Consider the following 21,622-nt stretch of genomic DNA (forward strand, 5'->3'; position numbering starts at 1 on the left):
GTCTCATGTAGGCTTGAGATTGTAATTATGTTTTTATAAACTATCTAGCCATAGCCTACACACAGTCGACTATAATCACATAGGCAAGGCTATAGGCCTATTATTATTCTCATTAGCCTATTCGTTCCATCATAATTATACCTCAATGCAGTAAAAGTTAGCCTTGGCCATCTAGCTAATTGTCACAGATTAGCATGAAACACCGTTAATGTCACAACATTTACCTTATTGTTTCGATAATAGTCTATGTAGGCTATCTATTTTTCATATTAGCCTATTTATTGCAGCTCTTGTAGACGACCGTTCATCGATAGCGGTTTTATTGTTGAAGGTAACGGAAATCCAACACGCCACGGTTGTCAGCTTGACGGTGGTCCGCTAACTTATTCTCCGTGTGTGTGTATGTGTGGTCAGCCAACCGAAGTAGCATGTCGGTGTTTTGACTGTCATATATTTTTTTCGTCGGTAGCGTTACAAAATGAAATGACGGACATGTCGTGTCGTATGTGATATTAGTGTGGTCTGTATTTGCCGTTTCCTTTCATACCTGTCGTCTTCAACGGAAACAACCAGCGAACTCTTTTCTATATCCCCCACCTCCTCCTCCTCCTGCTCGGCCAGCGTCAGGCTGTGAACACCGCTAGCTACGATGTGACTGAATAACTGCCGTCAAAAGGGGAGTTATAATTGATATCATTATCACGGCTGAATGGCTACAACACCATTATTTGACGCGTGAATGCTTACATTTGATCTCCGCTTCGGGAGGAACCGCTATAATCATAATTTCGTGGCGGAAATAACTGAAGAGACCGCCGCCGCCACCACCACCATCCACCACGGCGCTGTAGTTCACATCCTCCGAGGAAGATGTCTTTCTTCAATTTTCGGAAGATATTCAAGTTAGGGCCCGATAAGAAGAAGAAGCAGTATGAACACGTACACAGAGACGTCAACCCTGAGGAAATTTGGGAGATTATTGGCGAACTGGGAGATGGAGCCTTTGGGAAAGTGTACAAGGTAGGTAACGTAGTCTACTGTAGGGTATGACATCCGCCCTAAGGTTTTCTAACCCCATTTCTTCTTAAGACACTCGCTTCCATTGTGTTTCATGTTGTGAGGCGATAATAATAATAATAATGTGGTGACGTTAAATGACAGCACCAGTCCTCCACCAGGCCACATCCTCTCTAGGCCACTGGGCTCTCAGCTGTCATCATGTAGCTACCGTCCAGATGCACGCTGTGACAGTTCACTCATACTCTATACTACTGCACCTTAACTAAACTACCCCAACCCGCCTACTTCGCCACATCTTCCTGTTGATGGGATGGGATGCACACAAACGTGAGCTAGAGCTTGTGTTTTGTGACAACTTGAACCTACCACTATGATAGGCCTAATCTCCTTCTTCTTCTTTTTTGGTGCTTATAAGCTATAGACCCTAATGCTATTTTCTTTTTTTTGACTTTGCCATGTCATTGAGTTGCACTTGGCCTGAGTTGAACAGTTGAAGGTGTGGTTCACTTCAACAGCATTAATCATGACCTAAAAGTGGCAAACTGGTTCATAGAGCAAACAATAACCTGTGCCATGATGCTGATTTGTTTCACTTATAGGCTACTGTAGCCTACATTAATATTTAGATGAACACAATACCCACAACTAGCTACTGTCCAACATAGGGGCTTATTTCCTCTCTCTGGGGCTGCGGGTTGTAGTAGGATTGCAGTGTTTTGCTAAGAATTCATTGTTTTATCACCCACTTATAATCTCTGTTACACTCAAGGCTATCAACTCTTAGTGCGGGTTTGTTTTGGACCAACAGTACATTGTGAAATGGTTAACAAAACAAGTAGCCTACATTTATCTCTGTTCTTATAGGCTACCTGCATTTTTTTTTTAAAGCAAATTGATTAGACCCCCTTTAAAAACAGGATTTAGTAATACAAATTTAACCCAGAATTGTTGGATGAGAAGTGTGGGTAATACTTGCACACGTTCTCACGCTAAAGGTGTTGGTAAAACATAAACATTGAAAAGACAAGGAGCTGCCTTCATCAGGTCATTGTACTATCAACAGACTACGCATTTCAGAAGTTATTTCACAGGTTTTTCATGTCTGCCTCATTTGGGTGTGGTGATAAAGATTGCCAAGAAAGTGTTAAACAACTGTCATAAGTGTGTGAGCAATGAAAACAGAAAGTCCAGGCACTCTGCACACCTCACATTTTGTATTGTGTCATTGAGAGTTATTTAAACAGAACACAAAGGCAAGATATTTCTGTTTGCCACTTAAAGTTGTACGTAATACAACACGTCATATGTTGTATAACACGTTTAAGTGATATGTCATTGACATATGGAACACAAAGTCAATATATAGTTGTTGCTTTTTTCCCTAGCCAGCCAGTACACACAGTTATACTGCTGCTTACCTTGTTCCTTCAAGTTGAGGCCTCCTGTCAAATTCACCATCAAACAGATCAAATCATTTTATTTAGTCTAGAGAGATTATTTAACCACATGCCAGATTCTATTGGTTGTTTGGAAGAAGAAATTGTTATTCATCCAATTCAAATATCATTATGCCACTCACAAACTCTCTTATTTCATCCCTCAAAATAGATCACTATAAAGATAAAGAGTTTTAAAATGCATAAAATGTCAAGTAGCCTACATAGTGACAAAGGGCCAGAATAACTCAACAATAGACCTATAATCACTGGGCTCTCCATCGTGAAGCTAATACTAAATCTGCATATGTATTAGTGATGGCCTGTGCTAGCCAGGCGTTGGCCAGTACAAAGGAAAACAGACAGGGAGTGTGTCAGGTCAGAACTGTGTAAATATAGGATCTGACACACTCTGTAGCAGTTGCTCCTAACAACACCCTCCCGTTTCTTTTTCCTTAACTCCCCGAGATTTTGTTTGTATCTATAAACATTAAATCCAAGGCTGGCCTTAGCATAAGTGCTCAGCCAGCCACTTGTTTGATGGGGTATGGGTGTGGTGAGTTTCTGTATCACTCGTTTCAGTGCAGCAGCTCATTCGGAAGACGTGCTACCAATATAAACACAGAAGCCATTTCTGTAATCTTTGAAAAGTGCCACTCACATTTAATCTCAGAGCAGTTTTTTTCTAAACGAAAGGAAACAAAGATGAGCGGGTAGAAGAGGAAGAGGAGGAAGTCAGCAGGTTTCATAAAATGAGTTTTTGTTCGAGTAGGTTAGAAGATGATGGGGTGGTTTAAGATGGGTTCCGTGTATTTTTCCCCATAGTAATTTTTCCTCTTTGGTATATGGCATCATATTGTCTCAGAGTCTCTAAGAGGTTGCATTCAGTTATACAAGTCATAAAGTCTCTCTCTGTTTATTGCTTTAGCTCCAAAATGGCTTTCGTCTTAAATTAACGAGTTGATATTGATGTATGTTTCTTCACATTAACCATCCTACAGTACAATCAATCCCATAAATGTATCGACCAGCACACTCATTTGATACGCTGTATAGCTTTGTTCGGTTTCCTTTAATAATTTATACATTCTGTGTTGTAAGAATGTACAATACTCTATAATTTCCTATTTTTGTCATTGTTAATTTTGCTTTTAGGCTCAAAACAAGCAGAATGGGACCCTTGCTGCTGCCAAGGTTATTGACACAAAGACAGAGGATGAACTGGAGGATTACATGGTAGAGATTGACATTCTGGCCTCCTGCAACCACCATTACATCGTCAAACTGTTGGATGCCTTTTATTTTGAAGGCAAACTGTGGGTAAGTAAGCACGTGTCTGACTGAGAGAACTGTTTGTCTTTGTGTGTGTGTTGTTATTGTTGTTGTTGATTTGAAGCCAAGGAGACACAGGGGCAGTGACTAGTCACACGTGAGGACACACAATTCATCACAAGCCATTATTTGTCATGCCATTTCTCAAAGAACTGCTATATCATTCGATTAAAGGATAATAATGGCGCTGCATTCTTTCCTGTCACCTTCAGTTGAAGAGTTTAAAACTGAGCATGTGACATGGTTAGAGGCTGGGGCGTATGACGCTTGAACTGCATGCTCTACCACAGGACGGCCTGACCTCCTGGATTTCTTAGGTCATACTCTGGAAAAAAAAAATGCACCAAGGCTCATGTTTTCAAATGAAGCTCTATGTTTCTGCTTTGTAAGTTCAGGAATTTTCTTACAACAATTAGAGCCTTTGATTTCCAGCTGAATACCTTCTTTCTCTCACACTCTTGCACTTCCACAAATTGTCAACACACAGTGACTATAGTTTCTTTATTGAGGTGAAAGAAAAAAATTTTGAAATAGTCCCACACTTCCTTATCACACTGTTTTACTGTGAGCAGAGAGTTAAGCCACAGTTTTCAAACATGGTCAATAGATCTCACTCCGTGTGCATCAAGAGGCCTCAGAGCAATTAGGTCCTGGCAGGTGGTGTCATGTGACCATCCCTTGTGGACTGGCCACATCTATGGGAAGATAATGGAGTGGTTTTGGTGGCTGGAGAAAGTGCCTGTGAATAATTCAGAGCTGCATGCAGGTCGTCCCTCTGGCCCCCATGTTTAAGCAGCATGATGAATGTGTAACTGCCTCCTGTGCATTGAGTTAATTTTTGGCATGTTCCTTTTTTTTTTTTTTTTTAATATTAATTAAGTAAAATATTTGGCTAAAAAAATGATGATGCATGATGTACACATGTAATATCAGGCTACTGAAAGCTTGCCACATCAGAGTCACATGAATTTAAATTACAACTGAGGTTCTGAGTGCTACATGCATTGTCATGCAGAACGGGAACAACCACTTGGCTTCTTCTCACTATTTCAGTCCCTGAATAGAGGGTGGTGCTCGGTTGTAGCTCTGATTGATTTTTGTCTATAATCCGATACCATGAGCTGCTAAGTAACATGCTGCCAAAGCCAATATAGATGAGGTAGTGGTTGGGTATATTACATCAGCTTTTACAAATGGGGTCTGGAGCTGTACACTTTTACATCTCAGTAACAGTATCAGAATATTTTCTCCTGGATGATCATATAATACAAATAATATATTAGATACAGCATAAATGGAAACAGTTGTTTGTGGCAGACATGAAACTATCTGCACCCCAAAACGAAAATGGACTGTCACTGAATGACATTTTGACTTAAAGAACAGTGCTGACTTAAGGCGTTAACTCCTACATATTCTGAGGTGGTTACCAAAATGAGGAAATGAGGATTTTTCATCAGAATGTATGATGAAACATCCTGGATATGAGTCAAATGTAGACATACAGACAAAACATTCACGCTAAATGAATTTGAAAGAAAACCCAGAGTCACCGTCTCCTGCTTGCAATTAGAAGAACCTCTGTTAATGCTTTGATCTAACAAATAAAGGTTGTCCAGAAAAGGAGGAGAGAAGATGTGATTGTGGTCAGTATAGATGTTTAGTGTCTGATTGATTGGCTTCTTGGAATGGCCCCCCAACGTAATCAATAACATAGACTGGAGATGCTGATGTCTGCCCTGCAAAGGTCACGCTGTTCGCCTACTGTGGATAACAGTTCCTCCTATAAGCAAATGATGTTCTTTGGCAATAGTGAAATTGGTGGCTCATTGTGTTACAGTGTATATTTATTTGTTGTTTGTTCCTCTTTGTTTTGTTTCACCAATGCAGATTCTGATTGAGTTCTGTGCGGGCGGTGCAGTTGATGCCATCATGCTGGGTAAGTCCCTGATTCATTGAAGGAAACAGAAAAACACTATAAAATTCTGGAGCCTTTTTTTTATTTATTTTTTTAGCTCTATCCTCAAATGCCAACTCTTTTTATTCCCCCTAGAAGCTTTTGTGGGATGTTTTTTTTTCCCTTTCCCTACTTGGAGACACCAGTCCAACTGTGTAATTATTGTAGCTCAGTTTCCAAGGAGTGGTTAGTCCACCTCTAATGCCTGCAGCCTCTCTCTTATTTTGAAGCTTGAAGAAGCACCTCAAACATATTTTTGTGAATCCATAATAAAGAGGTCGTCAGTTTTTTTTTAACTTCACTGTTTATTGTAGCTGCATTCTCCCCTGTGGCCTTATTTGCCCTAAAGCAAATCTCTTCCCTCAGACTCTCCAGTCATGTATGCTGTATGTTGTGCTATAGCATTTGTAAAAGTGCATCATAAAAACCATCCACGTGCATATTTATCTACAGAACTGGAGAGACCTCTGACCGAGCCCCAGATCCGTGTGGTGTGTAGGCAGACCTTGGAGGCCTTGTCTTACCTCCATGAAAACAAGGTCATCCACAGAGACTTGAAAGCCGGGAACATTCTCCTCTCCTTGGAAGGAGATGTCAAACTGGGTAAAAAATAAAATAAAAAAACACCTCTCACATTTTGCTGCTCTGTCTGCCATTGTAACATTTCACTAACAGCAAAGGATTATTTAGGGATCAAAGCTCACCAATGTTCGACCTAAGCACACATGACAATACCTACTTAAGATTACTACAGAGAACATGGATGATTCATTCATTATTTCTCTGAGATGTACTGTATGTCCTTGGTGACCACTCAGAACAACCCTGCAGGGCCAACACTAATAGACTTAAAAGGCTAATTACTGAAGTCAGTTGTGGATCCCTCTGCCATCAGTGCTACAGCAGCCAGCTGTGCAAAGTGATTTTAAGGATAATGGCGACAAGTGCAACGTTTAAAATGTTACAAAATAAACAGATGTATTTTCTGTAGCCCTAAAGGAAAGAACTGTATTTTTTTTTTTACACACCACTTCTGTACTGGATTTGGTGATACACTGAATTGGTTACATAATATTCAAGAAGTAAAAGTATTCATGTTGCTGCTGTAGCATCCACAGCTGCTGGCTCCCAGATGACTCATGTGCTGTAGGCAGAGGGTCATGACGGAGCCTGGCAAACAATAATTATCAAGCAGTCACCAGGGACTTAATGATAGAGCGCTCTTTCCCTCTAAGGTGTACACACTGTAAGTGATGCAAGAGAAATGCTGAAATAGTTAAACAGGGAACAGAAGTGATACTAAGAGCATTATGAAAAGGAGACGGAGGCTTTTCTGCCCCTTTTCTGTCCATATTTGAAAGCTGAAAACATGTTAGTAAAGGAAGAATTCTGCTGTAGCTGTTTTGCTCCAGTGGAAACGTGCTAAATATACTGTATATAGAAATGGATTCACAGTGTTATTAGAAAATTCAATTAGATTCTCTAATGAAAAGAATCATAATTAATTTTTACTTTCAGCTGACTTTGGGGTGTCTGCTAAAAATACCAAGACGTTACAGAGGAGAGATTCTTTCATCGGCACTCCGTATTGGTGAGTCATTGAGCCTGGATACAAGAGGGCATTCACCCCCTGTCCATCAGATAATTGTCTTACTGTCCCCTATAGTTAAGACTAATGAATTTTCTATGCAATGTCACAAAAATCTGTCATGGAATGTGTGATAACAAAAGAAGCACCACTGAACAAATTTAGAGGGAGTTCAGTGTTGGGAGAAACCTTTAGATATAATTTAAATATTAGGTAGGCTTCCTATCTTTTCAAATACCAGACTTTTTAGGGCCCGAGCGGCGACTGCAAGTCGCCCAGCGAAAGCCCTATTGTAATTGCTCTGTTTATTATTATTCTTTCATTCTTTTTCTCTCAAAAGGATCGCATTTTTGGAGGCTTCAACATGCCCCAAAACGCGTAAATTTTGGCATGCACATCAGGACTGGCGAAAAATTTGATATTTTAAAGTCGTTGGAAATGGGCGTGGCCAAATGGCTAAATAGCGCCCCCTACAAAATTTCAAAACATCAGCCCCACCTTTGTGTGTCACCTAGACGCATGAAATTTGGTGGGCTTATAGAACATGGCAAGACGCACAAAAAAGCCTCTTATGTCATGGTGAAATCACAACAGGAAGTCGGCCATTTTGATTTGAATTTTTGACCTGTTTGATCTATCTCCTCCTAGGGATTTTGTCCGATTGACTTCAAATTGGCTGGAGACCACCGAGATGCCACTCTGATCAAAAGTTGTGCTCCGCAGGTCTCTACGTCAAAGGGCGTGGCTTCTGGGGCCTTGAGGATTTTGGCGACTTTTCGTTTGCTCGCCATTTCACCTTCGAACAGCTCTAACGCCCACATACTTTATCCGATCAACTTCAAACTTGCTGGACATGATGACGGCTCCGCCCTGAACGTCCCCATATATTAATTTCCTACGTCACTCATAGCGCCCCCCGGTGGTAACAGGAAGTGGCCAGGTTTTACCTTAACGTGTACAGATGGCACATAGTTCACCCCATCAACTTCATTCCACTTCTAAAACATGCAGACTAAGGTGGTGAAGCTACATCATGAACGCTGTGAAGCTACGAGTAATGGCGTCCGTGTGGCGACGCGGCGTCAATTCCTCGCCATGACAATACGTTTGCCCTTTGGATGGCTTTATTGAACTCGTATCAACATGAAAATTGGTACACAGGTCCAGGGTCACGACCTCAACGTCTCCATATGCTCATAGGCGATCTCACTCATGTTGCCCCCTAGTGGAAACAGGAAGTGGCATATTTTACATCAACATTGTCCGATTTCCACGAAACTTCACATGTGTGATGAGGGGCTGACCCTGAACACACCTGTACGCATCCCATTACTGCCCCCTAGTGGATGAACCATTAACTGCTCATAACTTCCTCATGCTTTGTCCGATTCACTCCAAACTTCACATGTGTGATGAGGGACTGACCCTGAACACATCTGCATGCATCCCATTACTGCCCCCTGGTGGATGAACCATCAACTCATCATAACTCCTTCATGCTTTTTCCGATTTGCTCGAAACTTCACGTGTGTGATGAAGGTTCGCCCCTGAGCTCATCTGCCTACATCTGGTTACCGCCCCCTGGTGGATGAACGAAATATTGCGTTTTTTTGTTCCTGCCAGGGTTTTTCTCCCTTCTCACCACAGCCCCCGCGTGCCTCAGGCCCCGCGGTGGCGTGGAGTCGCGAGGGCCCGATCATCGCCGCTTGCGGCTTTAATTTTTATTGTTTTCTTCTAGCCCCTGAAATGTAAAGAGAATTTACCTGTAGTAATCAGAAAGTCAACACGCGCACTTTTCACTTGCGACCCACAATTTGCTTTATGTGTAATGCTCACTTCTGATTTTGCAGGATGGCCCCAGAGGTGGTAATGTGCGAAACATCCAAGGACCGTCCGTACGACTACAAGGCTGATATCTGGTCCCTCGGGGTGACCCTGATAGAGCTGGCTCAAATTGAGCCACCCAACCACGAGATGAATCCCATGAGAGTGCTGCTGAAAATAGCCAAGTCTGAGCCGCCCACTCTCATGCATCCCTCTCGCTGGTAAGACGGCGCACTGTTGATAACAAGAGGTGGCACTGGAATGTTTCCGGGTTGGAGATTAGGATATGTGGACGGTTTAATGTGTGAAAGCACGGTGAATAGTTAATGCTAAACTAAAAGGCAACAAGCGGAGGAATTGTATTAATTTGGCTCCATTTTGCAGGGCCCAGGGACATTTACTCTTTTATGTGGCAGACAAACTGATTCTTTGTTATTCATCCTTGAAAGGTCACCAGAATTCAAGGACTTCCTGCGGAAAGCACTTGATAAGAATGTGGACAATAGGTGGGGCACAGTACAGCTTCTACAGGTGAGCTGCCTTGTTTCATTCGCAGCATTTTATTATCTCCCAGAATGCAACCACCTACACAGCCTGCAATATAACCTGAAGAATGCACACACACTCATGCTAAGAATCTGTATGTGTCATATATTAAAGCAGACAAGCTTGGCTTTCCCCTCTTCTGTTTCATATTTTAAAAGCTGTAACCTTTTTATAGTAAACAATCTCAACATATCCTTTAAACTGAACAGCTTTGTTATATCCCTTTCCCCTTTCTTTTCTTCATATATGCCTCTCTCCCCACTTATTTATCTGACATTGATTGTCGTCTTGTCTCTCCCATTTGTGTTTCTCACTCGGTGTCTCAAGTGGCAATGATTGACAGAGTAGTGTCACAAGACCACTGCTGCCAAGGCTAGAGAAGCTGTGCTACCTAAAATAGAAAATCTCTAAACATGTGATAATTCTCAGTAATTTACAGATAATTCGTCTGGGTCTGAGTATAATGGCGTCTGGGTCCAAATCTGGACTTTGATCCACCTATTATAAACCTGTGTTTTTAAGAGTATCATTTTCTGATTTGCTGTTTGTGTTCATATTTGATTTAGTCTGACAAATTGTGAAGTACACAGATCTCTAATTCGTTTGATGATTTGTGCCCCTGTCCGTCTGTGTAGCATCCGTTTGTCACTAGTGTAACTGATAGCAAACCACTCAGAGAACTCATAGCCGAGGCCAAAGCTGAAGTCACAGAGGAGATTGAGGACAGCAAAGAGGAGGAGGAGGAGGAAGAGGCTGATACACCGGTATGTACTTTATTGGTATAAAGAACATAATAATAACATTATAACTAGGATTATAGTTCCCAACTAAATATTTTATGTATGATCTCAAACAGTCATTGTTAATTTCTTTGTGAAGGGCAATGCTGTGTCCTTTTTCTATGACTTATAGATGACATGTTGTGATATTTATTATTTTCTTTGGTTTACTCAGGCTGCTCCCGGGCACAAGCGAGCACCATCAGATGCCAGTGTGGCCAGCTCAGAGGATGACAAAGTCCCACCAACTCCCTCCACGCTGGAATCTGTTACAGAAAAGACGGAGGCAGAGCCTGCCGACGACCGGACCAGTGATAAGCTCTCTGATGAAGGACTTGGAACAAGTGAGGTAGACAAGACTGAGGAGGAGAAACTCAATGAGGTGTCTGAAGCCAGTAATGAAGACCTGGCCCCTGGTACTACAGAGCTTGCCAAGGACGTTGTCTCACAAGAACCCACAGAGACAAAACCAGAAGAAGGTCAAAGTGAAGAGATCCCTGCTGAGCCCAAAGTATCACAACCAGAAGAACCTATAGATACACAACTTGAGAAGGATGGTCCAGAAACAGAGGACGAACAGAAGGAGGCACAAGAAGAGAAAATGGAGGATGAATCTACTCGAGTAATAGAAGACAAAAAGCCCGAAGATGTGAAAGAAGAAGACAAAGAAGCAGCGACAGAAGAATCCAGGGCATCACAAGAGCAACCTGAAGATACACCGGAGGAGCCAGAATCTATATCAGAGGTAGCACAGGTAGAAGAAGACAGCACAGAACCAGGTAAAGAGATTACAGAGGACAGAATAGAGGACAAAGCCAATGGCCCAGACGTAAATGTAGACACAGAGAATATAGAGTCAAATGTGGTGGACACAACCATGAATGGAGACGCAGACAGCAACAGTGTGGATGAATCGTCCACTAACATCTCGTCAGAGAAGGAGACCACCGAGAGTCAGGTAGAGAAAAAGCCAGAGGATGAGGCGCCTGAGGAGGCAAAGCTGCCTGAACAAGAGAACCAGAAACAAGAAGAGGCAGAGCTGGAGAAACAGACAACAACTGAATCCACTAATGGAGTCAGTGACGAAGTCAAAGTCAGCTCTGAGGACTCGGAACCAGTGGTGCCATCTAAAGACGTCCCTGCAAAGGAGGATGACGAGAAATCAACCCGTGTGGATGAGAGCACTTCTCAAGACGCCGTGTCCGTTCCAGAGAGTGAAACAGATTCTGAAACCAAGACGGAGCAAGGAAGCCCTGCTGTGATCAAGCCAGATGTGGAGAAGGACTCAGACTCTGGAAGCAGCTCTGCCGCTGATAGCAATAGCCTTGACCTCAATCTGTCCATTTCTAGCTTCCTGTCCAAGAGCAAAGAAGGGGGCTCTATTTCTTTGCAGGTAACACCATGTGTGCCTAACTTATCAACACTTATTTTAATAACCTCAAGTGTTTATGATCTAATTCGTGATCAATGCTTCCACGACATCCCTGTTTGAATTGTAGGAGTCCAAACGTCAGAAGAAGACCATGAAAAAGACGCGAAAGTTCATGGTGGATGGAGTGGAGGTCAGTGTGACGACATCAAAGATAGTGACAGATAACGACACCAAGAGTGAGGAGATGAGGTTCCTGAGGTACGTCTGTATCCAATCTGCTTGCCATACTGTCGGTCTAAATATGGGACACGACCTATTTAACATGCCTGCCTTAAATAGTTCTCGTTCATCTCAGAGCTCCCACAGCTTTTTTACAAATGGCAGATGGGTTACTTCCCATGATGAATGTTACCGTCATCCTCCATCTTGCCTTTTTAAGACATGAGATGTTGCTGCTCCCACTGTTTACACAAGTGCTGTCTGACTCTTTGCTGCGTGGTTCATGACCTTAAAGGTAGAATAAGCAGAGCTGGAGAAACGCTGTTGATATCTGAACCTCACAGCAAAACAAACACCCTCCGGCCTTCAGTCGTCCTCCAGAGGCTCCGCCCCTCAAATTCTGATGACAGACACGGTGCATCTTATCACTTGCACTGGTACCTGCTCCCTGACTAACCAGTTAGCATTACCTAACACAAACAAAAACAGACCAACACAAAAGCAGAGCTAATTTTACCCACTGAGTATTTCCCTGTTCTGTCAGTCTCTGACCCGACCCTGTGTGTGTGCCTGTCAATCAGAAGGTGGCGTCAGTTAGAGCTGAATTTCTTTCACTCTGACCGTGCACTCTGGAAAGCATCAATAATGTTAACGCAGCTCATCACTTTTTTTTCTGATTATAGCAATTGCTTACTCTACTTTTAATGTCAGTTATGCATGGAGATAAGGTCTACAGTATATCAGACTAGACCACAATCCTCAAAGCAAGAGAAGACATTTCCTGTGTTGGATGGCGGGACACTTGTGTTGTAATTGGATTTTTTAAAAAAAAATTTAAACTCTGCAAAATCATCTCTCAGAAATTAAAATGAAGCAAGTATTGAATTTTGAATGAGTAAATATGTTGGCGTTGCGCTGTTGGTGTGGTTTCCTCAGGCGGCAGGAGTTGCGAGAGCTGCGCCTCCTTCAGAAAGAGGAGCAGAGGGCCCAGCAGCAGCTTAGCAACAAACTGCAGCAGCAGAGAGAGCAGATCTACCGGCGCTTCGAACAGGAAACTACAGTGAGTCACTACCGCAGTGGTGTGGTGTTTTTTATTTTATTTTGGTAACTCCTAAGAAACGAGCTGCTTCATCTCAAAGTTGATCTAAATCTAATGTAGATACTTACATGAAACTAAACACTTCTCTTTCTCTAACAGTCTTTATTTTCTCATTTAGTGACTAAAAATGTCTAATGTTGTGACCTTTACCGATTTTAAGTTTGTTAGATGATCTTATATGTACAGTTATTTTCCCTCCCCCGTTAGCAAATAAGACCTGAAACAACTTTTCAAATGTTTCAAGGGGATTCATCTTGTGATAAACTAAATCATTTTTGATTTAATTCTGATTGTGTCCGTGCAGGCTAAGAAACGTCAATATGACCAAGAAGTGGAAAATCTTGAGAAGAAGCAGAAGCAGACCATTGAGCGACTGGAACAGGATCACACCAGCCGGCTCCGAGACGAAGCCAAGCGCATCAAATCGGATCAAGACAAAGAGCTCTCTAAGTTCCAAAACATGCTCAAGAACCGCAAGAAAGAGGTATGATCCTGCAAGAATGTTTCCTGCATGGAAGTGTCTTTAGTGGGCTGATTAGCTCTTATCTGGGGGGAGCCTTTGCATGTAATAGATGAGGGAGCTGTTTAATAGTGCATGTGTTGAACAATTTAGCTGGTGGCTGAGTTGGCTATGTCATATTAATCCTATGGGAGTGGTTCGCCTTGTTGCTCTGCCTTGTGCGGTATGTGTGTGCAAATGATGGCAACAGGCAGACTGTGCCATCTTTCTCCTCGATGCCTCAAGCTTCATGTTGTCGTATCCATTATTCATCTGCCCGGAGGCTTCTGGTTGCGTCTGCAGGAATACTGTGCTACACAGACTATTTGTTATTTTTAGACAACTATTTAATGAAGGTTCAGACTTGGGCTAAGCTTATCTTGATGATGTACTCTTTTCTGCCTCTCCTTCTCTCTCTCTCTCTCTGCTTGGCAGCCTTAAATGCTTTCTTGGATGTTTTGGGTGTGCTTGCAATTTGTGTTTTTCGCTATATTGGGCTCTTTTTTATTTATGGCAGCCGTTCTGTTTGGCATCAGTTGTGCATTATGATGCCTTGGTGGTGGTCGTGCTCGAGCTGTTCGCAATTTGCTTTGCGAGCTACTTCGACTTAATTTCCTTTGTGCAGAAAAATATGATCTCATCGCAGGTTTGCTTAAAGTGGTTTCTTCAGCCCTCTGCTTTGTTGTGCCGCGGCAAAAATATGAGCTATTGACTATTGATGAAATGTCTAGATTCTGAATTTGTTTGCATTGTTGTTCTCTCTATTCAAAATATGTTGTTATTGTGTATTCTAACTAACAATGTCTCTTGTATGAATGTGTGAGGTGGCTTTGGTCATGTGACGGCCAATTTATCAAGATTTTTCCAAGTGGTGTTGGGCTCATTTGGGGGAAATTAGAAAAAAGCCATGCATCAGAGTAACTGATATGGAATAATCTCTTAAAGCACAGAGACAATTCATTTATCAACATGTATCACAGCACACACAGCATTGAATGTTGATGATATTTATTCTCAGTCTGTTCTTCTTCTTATTATTTATGTTGAACTCCATTCGGTTACAAATCAAGAGCTTGGCAGAAGTCCACAATGCAGGACTGTTAAACATCCGAGGACGTGTTTTATGATGACGATTATTCCTACTCAGTTACTCAGGCTTCTTAATTTCAAGAGTCAAAATAATCATCCTGATGGCTGTGGGAGACAAACTAGTACCAGGGGAGCGGTTCTTGAGACTAACATCTGCTTACATAGCAGTCAAATCTTTCTTTTGACTTTGTCTTGACATGACTCTTTTAACCGGTTCAAACTGACAATTTCTGACACACTAATCAAAGACTGAACTGACTAATTAGACTGATCAGTTGGTGGCTGGACGTAGCGTCTCTCTCTCTCTCGGAAAGTGGGGCCGTGCATGTCTTCTGATCTCGTTGGCCGGCTTTGTTGGATCTTCAGAATATACATATATCAGTTTGTGCACGTACACCGTAGGTCAAACAGGAAGTCGGACAGTCACCCAAACACATGAGAAAAGAGCTCATGAAACGCTTAAAGGAGGACCTATCGCTCCTTAAGACTGCAGAGGTAAATCATCTCCTACTCTGTGAAAGAGTAAAAGGTTACGTTCTCTCTTTCTTTCTCCTCTTTCCTCTCCCCTTATAACTGGATTCATTCAATTCAAGTATTCATTACACACACATACACAACAATCACTGTCTCTGTAATCGCTCCTTATTTTTCAAGCTGCTGAACTGGATACCGTTCCTGTGTGACATGACAACTAGTACATATACGTCCTTTGACTCTTGAGCCTTTCAAAATTTTACATACCATTCAGACTGAGTTAGCTTTACTGAATGTCTTGGCATTAAGCCATTACAGGCAAAGACATAAATCAGTGAGCAGAGCTTCTTTACGCCCATATTGGATTCACAGCATTGTAGCATCCATGTGATGAAGTACTTTGCTCTGTTGTGTATTTAATCCACTTGTAACAGGTTAAGTGGTTTCTCTATTGAGATCCCAGAAAAATGCACTACATCACAATAAACACTCAGCATCCCATATATTGCACCGACATGGCCTAGAGAAATACATTGCCACTGTTTTGTTGTATTGACACTGCCATAGAGGTGTTAATGCCATATGTTTAAGCACTGAAGTTTCAGCGGTCATGTCGCAACCCTTTGCTGCTGAGATTACATATGTGCAAATGACAGTTAGTTACAGTTGGTCAAATGGTGATGCAACTACTGCCACCGACGATAACGATGATTATGATCGTGATTCACAAGCATCTGCTCTCAATTTGCCACCGACCACAGAGAACCCCCGAGTGTTTACGATGTAGGAAACGGCGAATTAATGAACCAGGGAGCGATTGCAGACATAGCTTTTGTTTCCTGACAGACATCTGCACTGCAAGTCTTTTCCCAAACTTTGTTTTCCTGTGCATCTTTAATGAATTAGATGAAAGCCATGTAGACAAAGACCCTGTGTTCTATAAAAACCTAACTCTCTCAGATTATTAACACTGTCATCCGCCAGTAGCATGGAAAGTAACAAAACTGCTCATTTGCAAGCTGGATTAAACTGAAGGGCTGGAATTATGAGAAGAGTATTAATGACTAATGAACTGACTCCTTCCTAACGTTCAAGCAGAACTGTGCTGTGCGCCTTAAACTCGCTGATATCCCCAAAGAGGAAAGTAAAGGGCCGTCTCTTACATAACTTAGGAAGAATCAGTGTGTGTGTGTGTTCGGTGTTTGTGTGAATGTGTGTGTGAGATCCTCAGCCTGCTGTGTGCTGTCTTGTCCCTGATCAGGGCGAGTGCGCTGTGTGCTCTCCTCCGCAGGCAGTGGCCCAGGTTATGATACAGTCTTTTCAGTTGTCCTCATGCGCACTCTTCAACGCACAGATGCAGGATGTAAGTTCCCCCCACCCCACTCCCGCCCTGCTTCTCTCCATCTCTGGCCCATACTTAGATGTGTGCAAAGTTGAGTGACAGGGTAGTTTCACTTTAAGAATGACACATGTAAGCATGGGCGTATTTTTTTTTTATGTGAGTGTTGTTATCACTGTGTTTGTGCAGTGGTTCTCTCTCCTCTTCTTCTTCTTTCACCAGTCCACAAATGTTCTGCATCTAGTCTGTGCATTATATATGGTTTTATTTGTATTGGCATCACACTAGATTAGAGGGAGTCTGGGAGTAAACATGTACACTGCCTGCTGCTAACAAGAGGTGGTACAGCTGTTGATCCGCTTCTGTCTGGCTCTTGTCAGTCAAGGTTCAACTAAAAACTGCCTCACATGATGGATGTTAAAGCCACCGTTACTGTGCATACATGGTTGTGGTATGATATTTGGGATTCCATAGTAAAACAATAGTAATACCTAAGCTTAATACTTATGAAGTGAATTCTATGATCATATAATTAATTATTATGAATCGTCGCAAAGTAATGGCAGCACATAACCTGCAATTTTCCACCGGCTCTGTGTAAGAAATCACTGATTAAAGACAGAAAAGAAAATTGGTTACGTAATGAGTCAGGCGTAATGTAGGCTGGGCTCTGGACAATGTGAATGTCACTATAGATGTTGTCTTACATAAAAGTGTAAATCTGAATCCCTACTGAACTGTTAACTTTTCTTCCTCTCTCTCTCTCTCTCTCTCTCTCTCTCTCTCTCTCTCTCTCTCTTCACCTCCATTGTGGATCGTTGCCATCCATGATCTCTGAGTGTCTCCTCTTCTGATTCCAGTTGATGATGTAACATCGTAGTGCTCTGTGTTGTGTTCGGTTTGAAGTGGATGACTTGACTAGGCTTTGTGACATTTTAATTCTGCCTCCTCTCTCTCTCTATCTATCTATCTATCTATCTCTGCTCTTGGCTGTCCTCCTCTCTGTGCCCACCCCTGCCCACCCCACGACTCTTTCTCACTGCTCTCCCCACTCTCCGGTTTCCTCAGGAGCAGGAGTTCCTGCAGAAGCAGCAGCAAGACCTGGACGGAGCTCTGAAGAAAATCATCCAGCAGCATAAAATGGAGATCGCCACTATCGAGAGAGACTGCCTCAACCATAAGCAGCAGCTGATGAGAGGTAGGAGCTGGAGAAACAATTACATTACCACACAAGCACTCTGGTTTATTTCAATTAACCACGTACTAACTACAATCAGATCAGACACTAGAAACTTGCTGGAGACGTATCACATAATATCACATTGGTGAAAGCATCAATTGATCTGAGGCTGCATTCATGTGCTGTGGGGAACATGGTTACACTTCTGGTTCTGATATCCTCACCCCAAACCCTCAAATCTGTGTTACCACACCCGGGGAACCAACCTGGCTTAAAATATTTATTTATAACTAAGGGTTAGACATGAAATCAAAGTTGGATTTTTTTATTTTTTTTTGCTTTAATTCACCCTCAACTGGTTAAGGTGTTTTTAGGGTGACACTTTGTCTCTCCTACATTGACAACAGACAGATGAGGAAACAGATGCACTGTCTGAAAGGACACGTCACAGTGTACTAATAAATCACATATCTTTTTTTTTTTTTGCAGCTCGAGAGGCAGCCATGTGGGAGCTGGAGGAGCGCCACCTGCAGGAGAAGCACCAGCAGCTGAAGCAGCAGCTGAAAGACCAGTACTTTTTGCAAAGACACCAGCTCCTAAAGCGGCATGAGAAAGTAAGAGAAAGAGAGAGAGAGAGAGAGAGAGGAATGTATCTTTTTGTGTTTAACAACCACCGTGGACTAAAAACTGTGCATGTGTGTGTTTTGTAGGAGATGGAGCAGATGCAGCGCTACAACCAGCGGCTGATTGAGGAGATGAAGAACAAACAGACTCAAGAGAGGGTTCGTCTGCCCAAGATCCAGCGCAGCGAGGCCAAGACCCGCATGGCCATGTTCAAGAAGAGCCTCCGCATCACCGCCACCGCATCCGTCACCCCAGAGCAGGAGAGAGAACGGATAAAACAGGTACACACCCGGTGCAGACTCCTGCTGCAGGTTTACAGACAGTACTTGTCACATTGAAGGACTAGTGACTGAACTTGCATTGTCTATTTAGCAACATGATGTCACTGTGGCATTCAGTCACACCTAGGATTTGTCAAGTAACATTACTCTGGATCTCATTCCAGTCACCATTGCTGAAGTTTATCCTTGTCAGTCATCCTCTAAATGGTGTCTTTGTTTTGTCTTGTTTTCATCAAATTATAAAACCAGTCTTCTGTCTTGACAGACAGTAAGGCGTGGTTGATAAGTACAGTCTTCTTGACACTTTGTGCATGTACGAAACACAAGCAGGCCTGGCCACAGTAACCACAAAATACAACATTTCTGCCAAAAAGAGAGATCATTTAAGCGTTTAGTGTGGTGCAGTGTGATGATGAGCTTGAGGGAAGTGCCATTAAACCGTTTGTCTGTTGTTTTTTGTGTGTGCGGTCCAGTTTGCTGCTCAGGAAGAGAAGAGGCAGAAGAACGAGAGGCTCCATCAACACCAGAAACATGAGAACCAGATGAGAGATCTGCAGCTGCAGTGTGACTCAAACATCAGGGAGCTGCAGCAGCTACAGGTACATTATGTGTTACGTATATATCTATATATGTATTCCAGTATTTTCTTAACCCAGGACATTCCTGTCTTGTACTGCACCTTCTGTCGAATGGACCATGAGTCTGCAATAAAGATATACATACATACATTAATTTACCTGCGTCTCCTTTTTCAGAATGAGAAATGCCACCTTCTGATTGAACACGAGACCCAAAAGCTGAAGGAGCTGGATGAGGAGCACAGCCAGGAGATCAAGGAGTGGAGGGAAAGGCTCAGACCCAGGAAGAAGGTACATTTAAAATCCTTGATTTGAGAATTTTGTTATTTATTTATTTCTTTCTTTTGTTTGTTTGTTTGTTTGATCAATAGAAAAAGAAGAATTTATCTCTCTGCACGTCTCAGTTTCATGCTCATATGGCTCAGGGTTTGTTTTTTTTTGGTCATGTAACCTTCAAGGAGGGTGAGTCAATAGTTTGTATGTGCTGCCCCCTGCAGGCATTGGAGGAGGAGTTCACGCGGAAGCTCCAGGAGCAGGAGGTCTTCTTCAAGATGAGCGGCGAATCCGAATGCCTTAACCCCACCACGCAGAGCCGAGTGTCCAAATTTTACCCCATCCCGAACCTGCACAACTCGGGTTTATAGCCTCACGTCGGTCTGTGCTGCTAAACAGACGCCCGTCGAACTCGGCCGCGCTCACAGACGCTTCCTGGTGGAGCCGACATCATCTCTCTGACCGTTACTGATAAACATGAAAAAATGTCTTCACTGCTTCGATGCCACTGTATGTGAGCATGACGTGCCTACACACGCACTTAATCAGTTTTTTCTCAGCTTGTTGAGAAATCGTCCGATGGATAATATGCACTTTTTTGAGCATGTTGAAAAATTTAAAAACGTCTGCCGTCGGTAGCCAAGGCCAATCATGCTTATCAGATTATTGTAAGCACACAGCCTGCTACACTATGAATGATCTCCAGTGCCTCATATATTCCCTTTTCTGCATTTAGGCACTTCCCTGTGTTTTCCACAGTTCACAGTAAATGACAGTGCCCTCTGAATGTGTTGCACTTAAATAACCGGTTATCATTTCCACCCATAACCACGAGATGTAGAGATTATTTTCATCTTTTCACATGCAAGCTGGTTGTCAACTCTGAGATGTTTTCAGAGGGAGATGTACTGATGAGTCAGTGGACTTTGTTTATGGCTGTGTAGTCTTTACGTGCGCGGTGTCTGTTGTTGCCATGAGAGTCGCCCGTCTTGGGATCACAAGTCTGTGAGTTAAAATGAAAAGGAATGTACTGTGTTGTAAACGAGTGAGCCGTTAACATGTCTGTACCAAAATAGTGGAATCCAATCCAGTGCTTACCATGATGATTTTACAGTCTTGAGAGAGATGAATGAACAAAACTAGAACTATTTGCTTTAGCTCATCAATTTTATTTCAGTCTCAAACATTTCTCTGTTCGGTTAAACATAGGTGACCCGTTTCTACCCGGAGAATGATGGAATCCAAATATATATGTAAATATATATAGAAATCAATCACTCCTCTTGAGGTTATATCGAGCAGTGTCGTGAGTTTGGAACACAAATGGTTACTGAAGGAATGTAGAGCTGTTGATTTGCACTGTTTTGCCACATGAGTTGAACGAAAAAAAAAAATGCAGTTGTAACCTGTCGGTGTATTCTTGACAGCGAGTCACCTTTGTCTTACCTAAGCCTATTCAAACTTCAAACTGACTGAATATTTTGATCATGTTTGCCTGCTTTGTTTTTCTTTCTTTTTTAAAATATAATTTTATCCTGATTTTCAAATATGCCCTTAGTATTTTATGACATCTAGTTTTCTAAACATGTATTCCTGATTATATTGATGCTGTAATCGCTCTTTATGGTGAGCTTTTCGCTCTTGTTCATAACGGCGTTGTATGAAAGATACTGTAAAATGCTGTATCTGTAACTGTCTGAAGTTCAGTGTGTGAGGCCACGTCCTTCGCTGTATTTTACGAATATCGACAGCTCACAAAAAGAGACCTATACCTGATCTGTTTATTTTGCCACTGCATATCATCAATGCATGTTCATTTCTGTATGCTGACATTAGCATTGACTAGTGTTTTGTCATAAATGCTGGATTTTTATTGGGGTTATTGGAGACTGTGTCTTGTGAATTACACCATACGCCCCATAGATTTCAAATATTTTTTTATTTTGTTAAGTTACAGCATTTTAATGTGTCACTGTCAATGGACAATGGGTATTCTTAGCATATGCATTTTCGATGTCAGATCAAATGTATTTAAAGTGTCTTTACAAATGGACATTTTCTTTTTGTTGTAAATAAAATATTGACTGTTTATTTGACATTTCAACTGTCTTGA

The 21,622-nt window shown here is 42.2% G+C and overlaps 1 protein-coding gene across 5 annotated transcripts; it reads left to right on the forward strand.

The window, feature by feature from the left end:
* The first annotated feature begins 366 nt into the window (after nt 1-366).
* On the forward strand, nt 367-21,598 carry slka (STE20-like kinase a). Of its 5 annotated transcripts, XM_085799855.1 has the most exons (20): nt 367-1,020; nt 3,612-3,776; nt 5,679-5,727; nt 6,199-6,348; nt 7,264-7,336; nt 9,184-9,378; nt 9,607-9,688; nt 10,339-10,467; nt 10,658-11,875; nt 11,982-12,112; nt 13,010-13,133; nt 13,477-13,656; nt 15,163-15,255; nt 16,526-16,597; nt 17,642-17,771; nt 18,243-18,367; nt 18,464-18,658; nt 19,132-19,257; nt 19,414-19,527; nt 19,734-21,598. In XM_085799855.1, the coding sequence occupies exons 1-20, from the start codon at nt 871-873 to the stop codon at nt 19,878-19,880; spliced, it is 3,648 nt and encodes a 1,215-aa protein (XP_085655981.1). In that variant the 5' UTR covers nt 367-870; the 3' UTR covers nt 19,881-21,598. The 5 variants fall into 5 exon arrangements, with proteins under 5 accessions (XP_085655981.1, XP_085655983.1, XP_085655982.1 ...); XM_085799857.1 differs by lacking the exon at nt 16,526-16,597; XM_085799856.1 differs by lacking the exon at nt 15,163-15,255 and having other exon boundaries at nt 16,496-16,597.
* Nucleotides 21,599-21,622: the final 24 nt, after the last annotated feature.

This window comes from Trachurus japonicus, chromosome 15 (assembly GCF_045865225.1).
Source record: "Trachurus japonicus isolate A0001 chromosome 15, Traja_1.0".
NCBI classification, from domain to species: domain Eukaryota; kingdom Metazoa; phylum Chordata; class Actinopteri; order Carangiformes; family Carangidae; genus Trachurus; species Trachurus japonicus.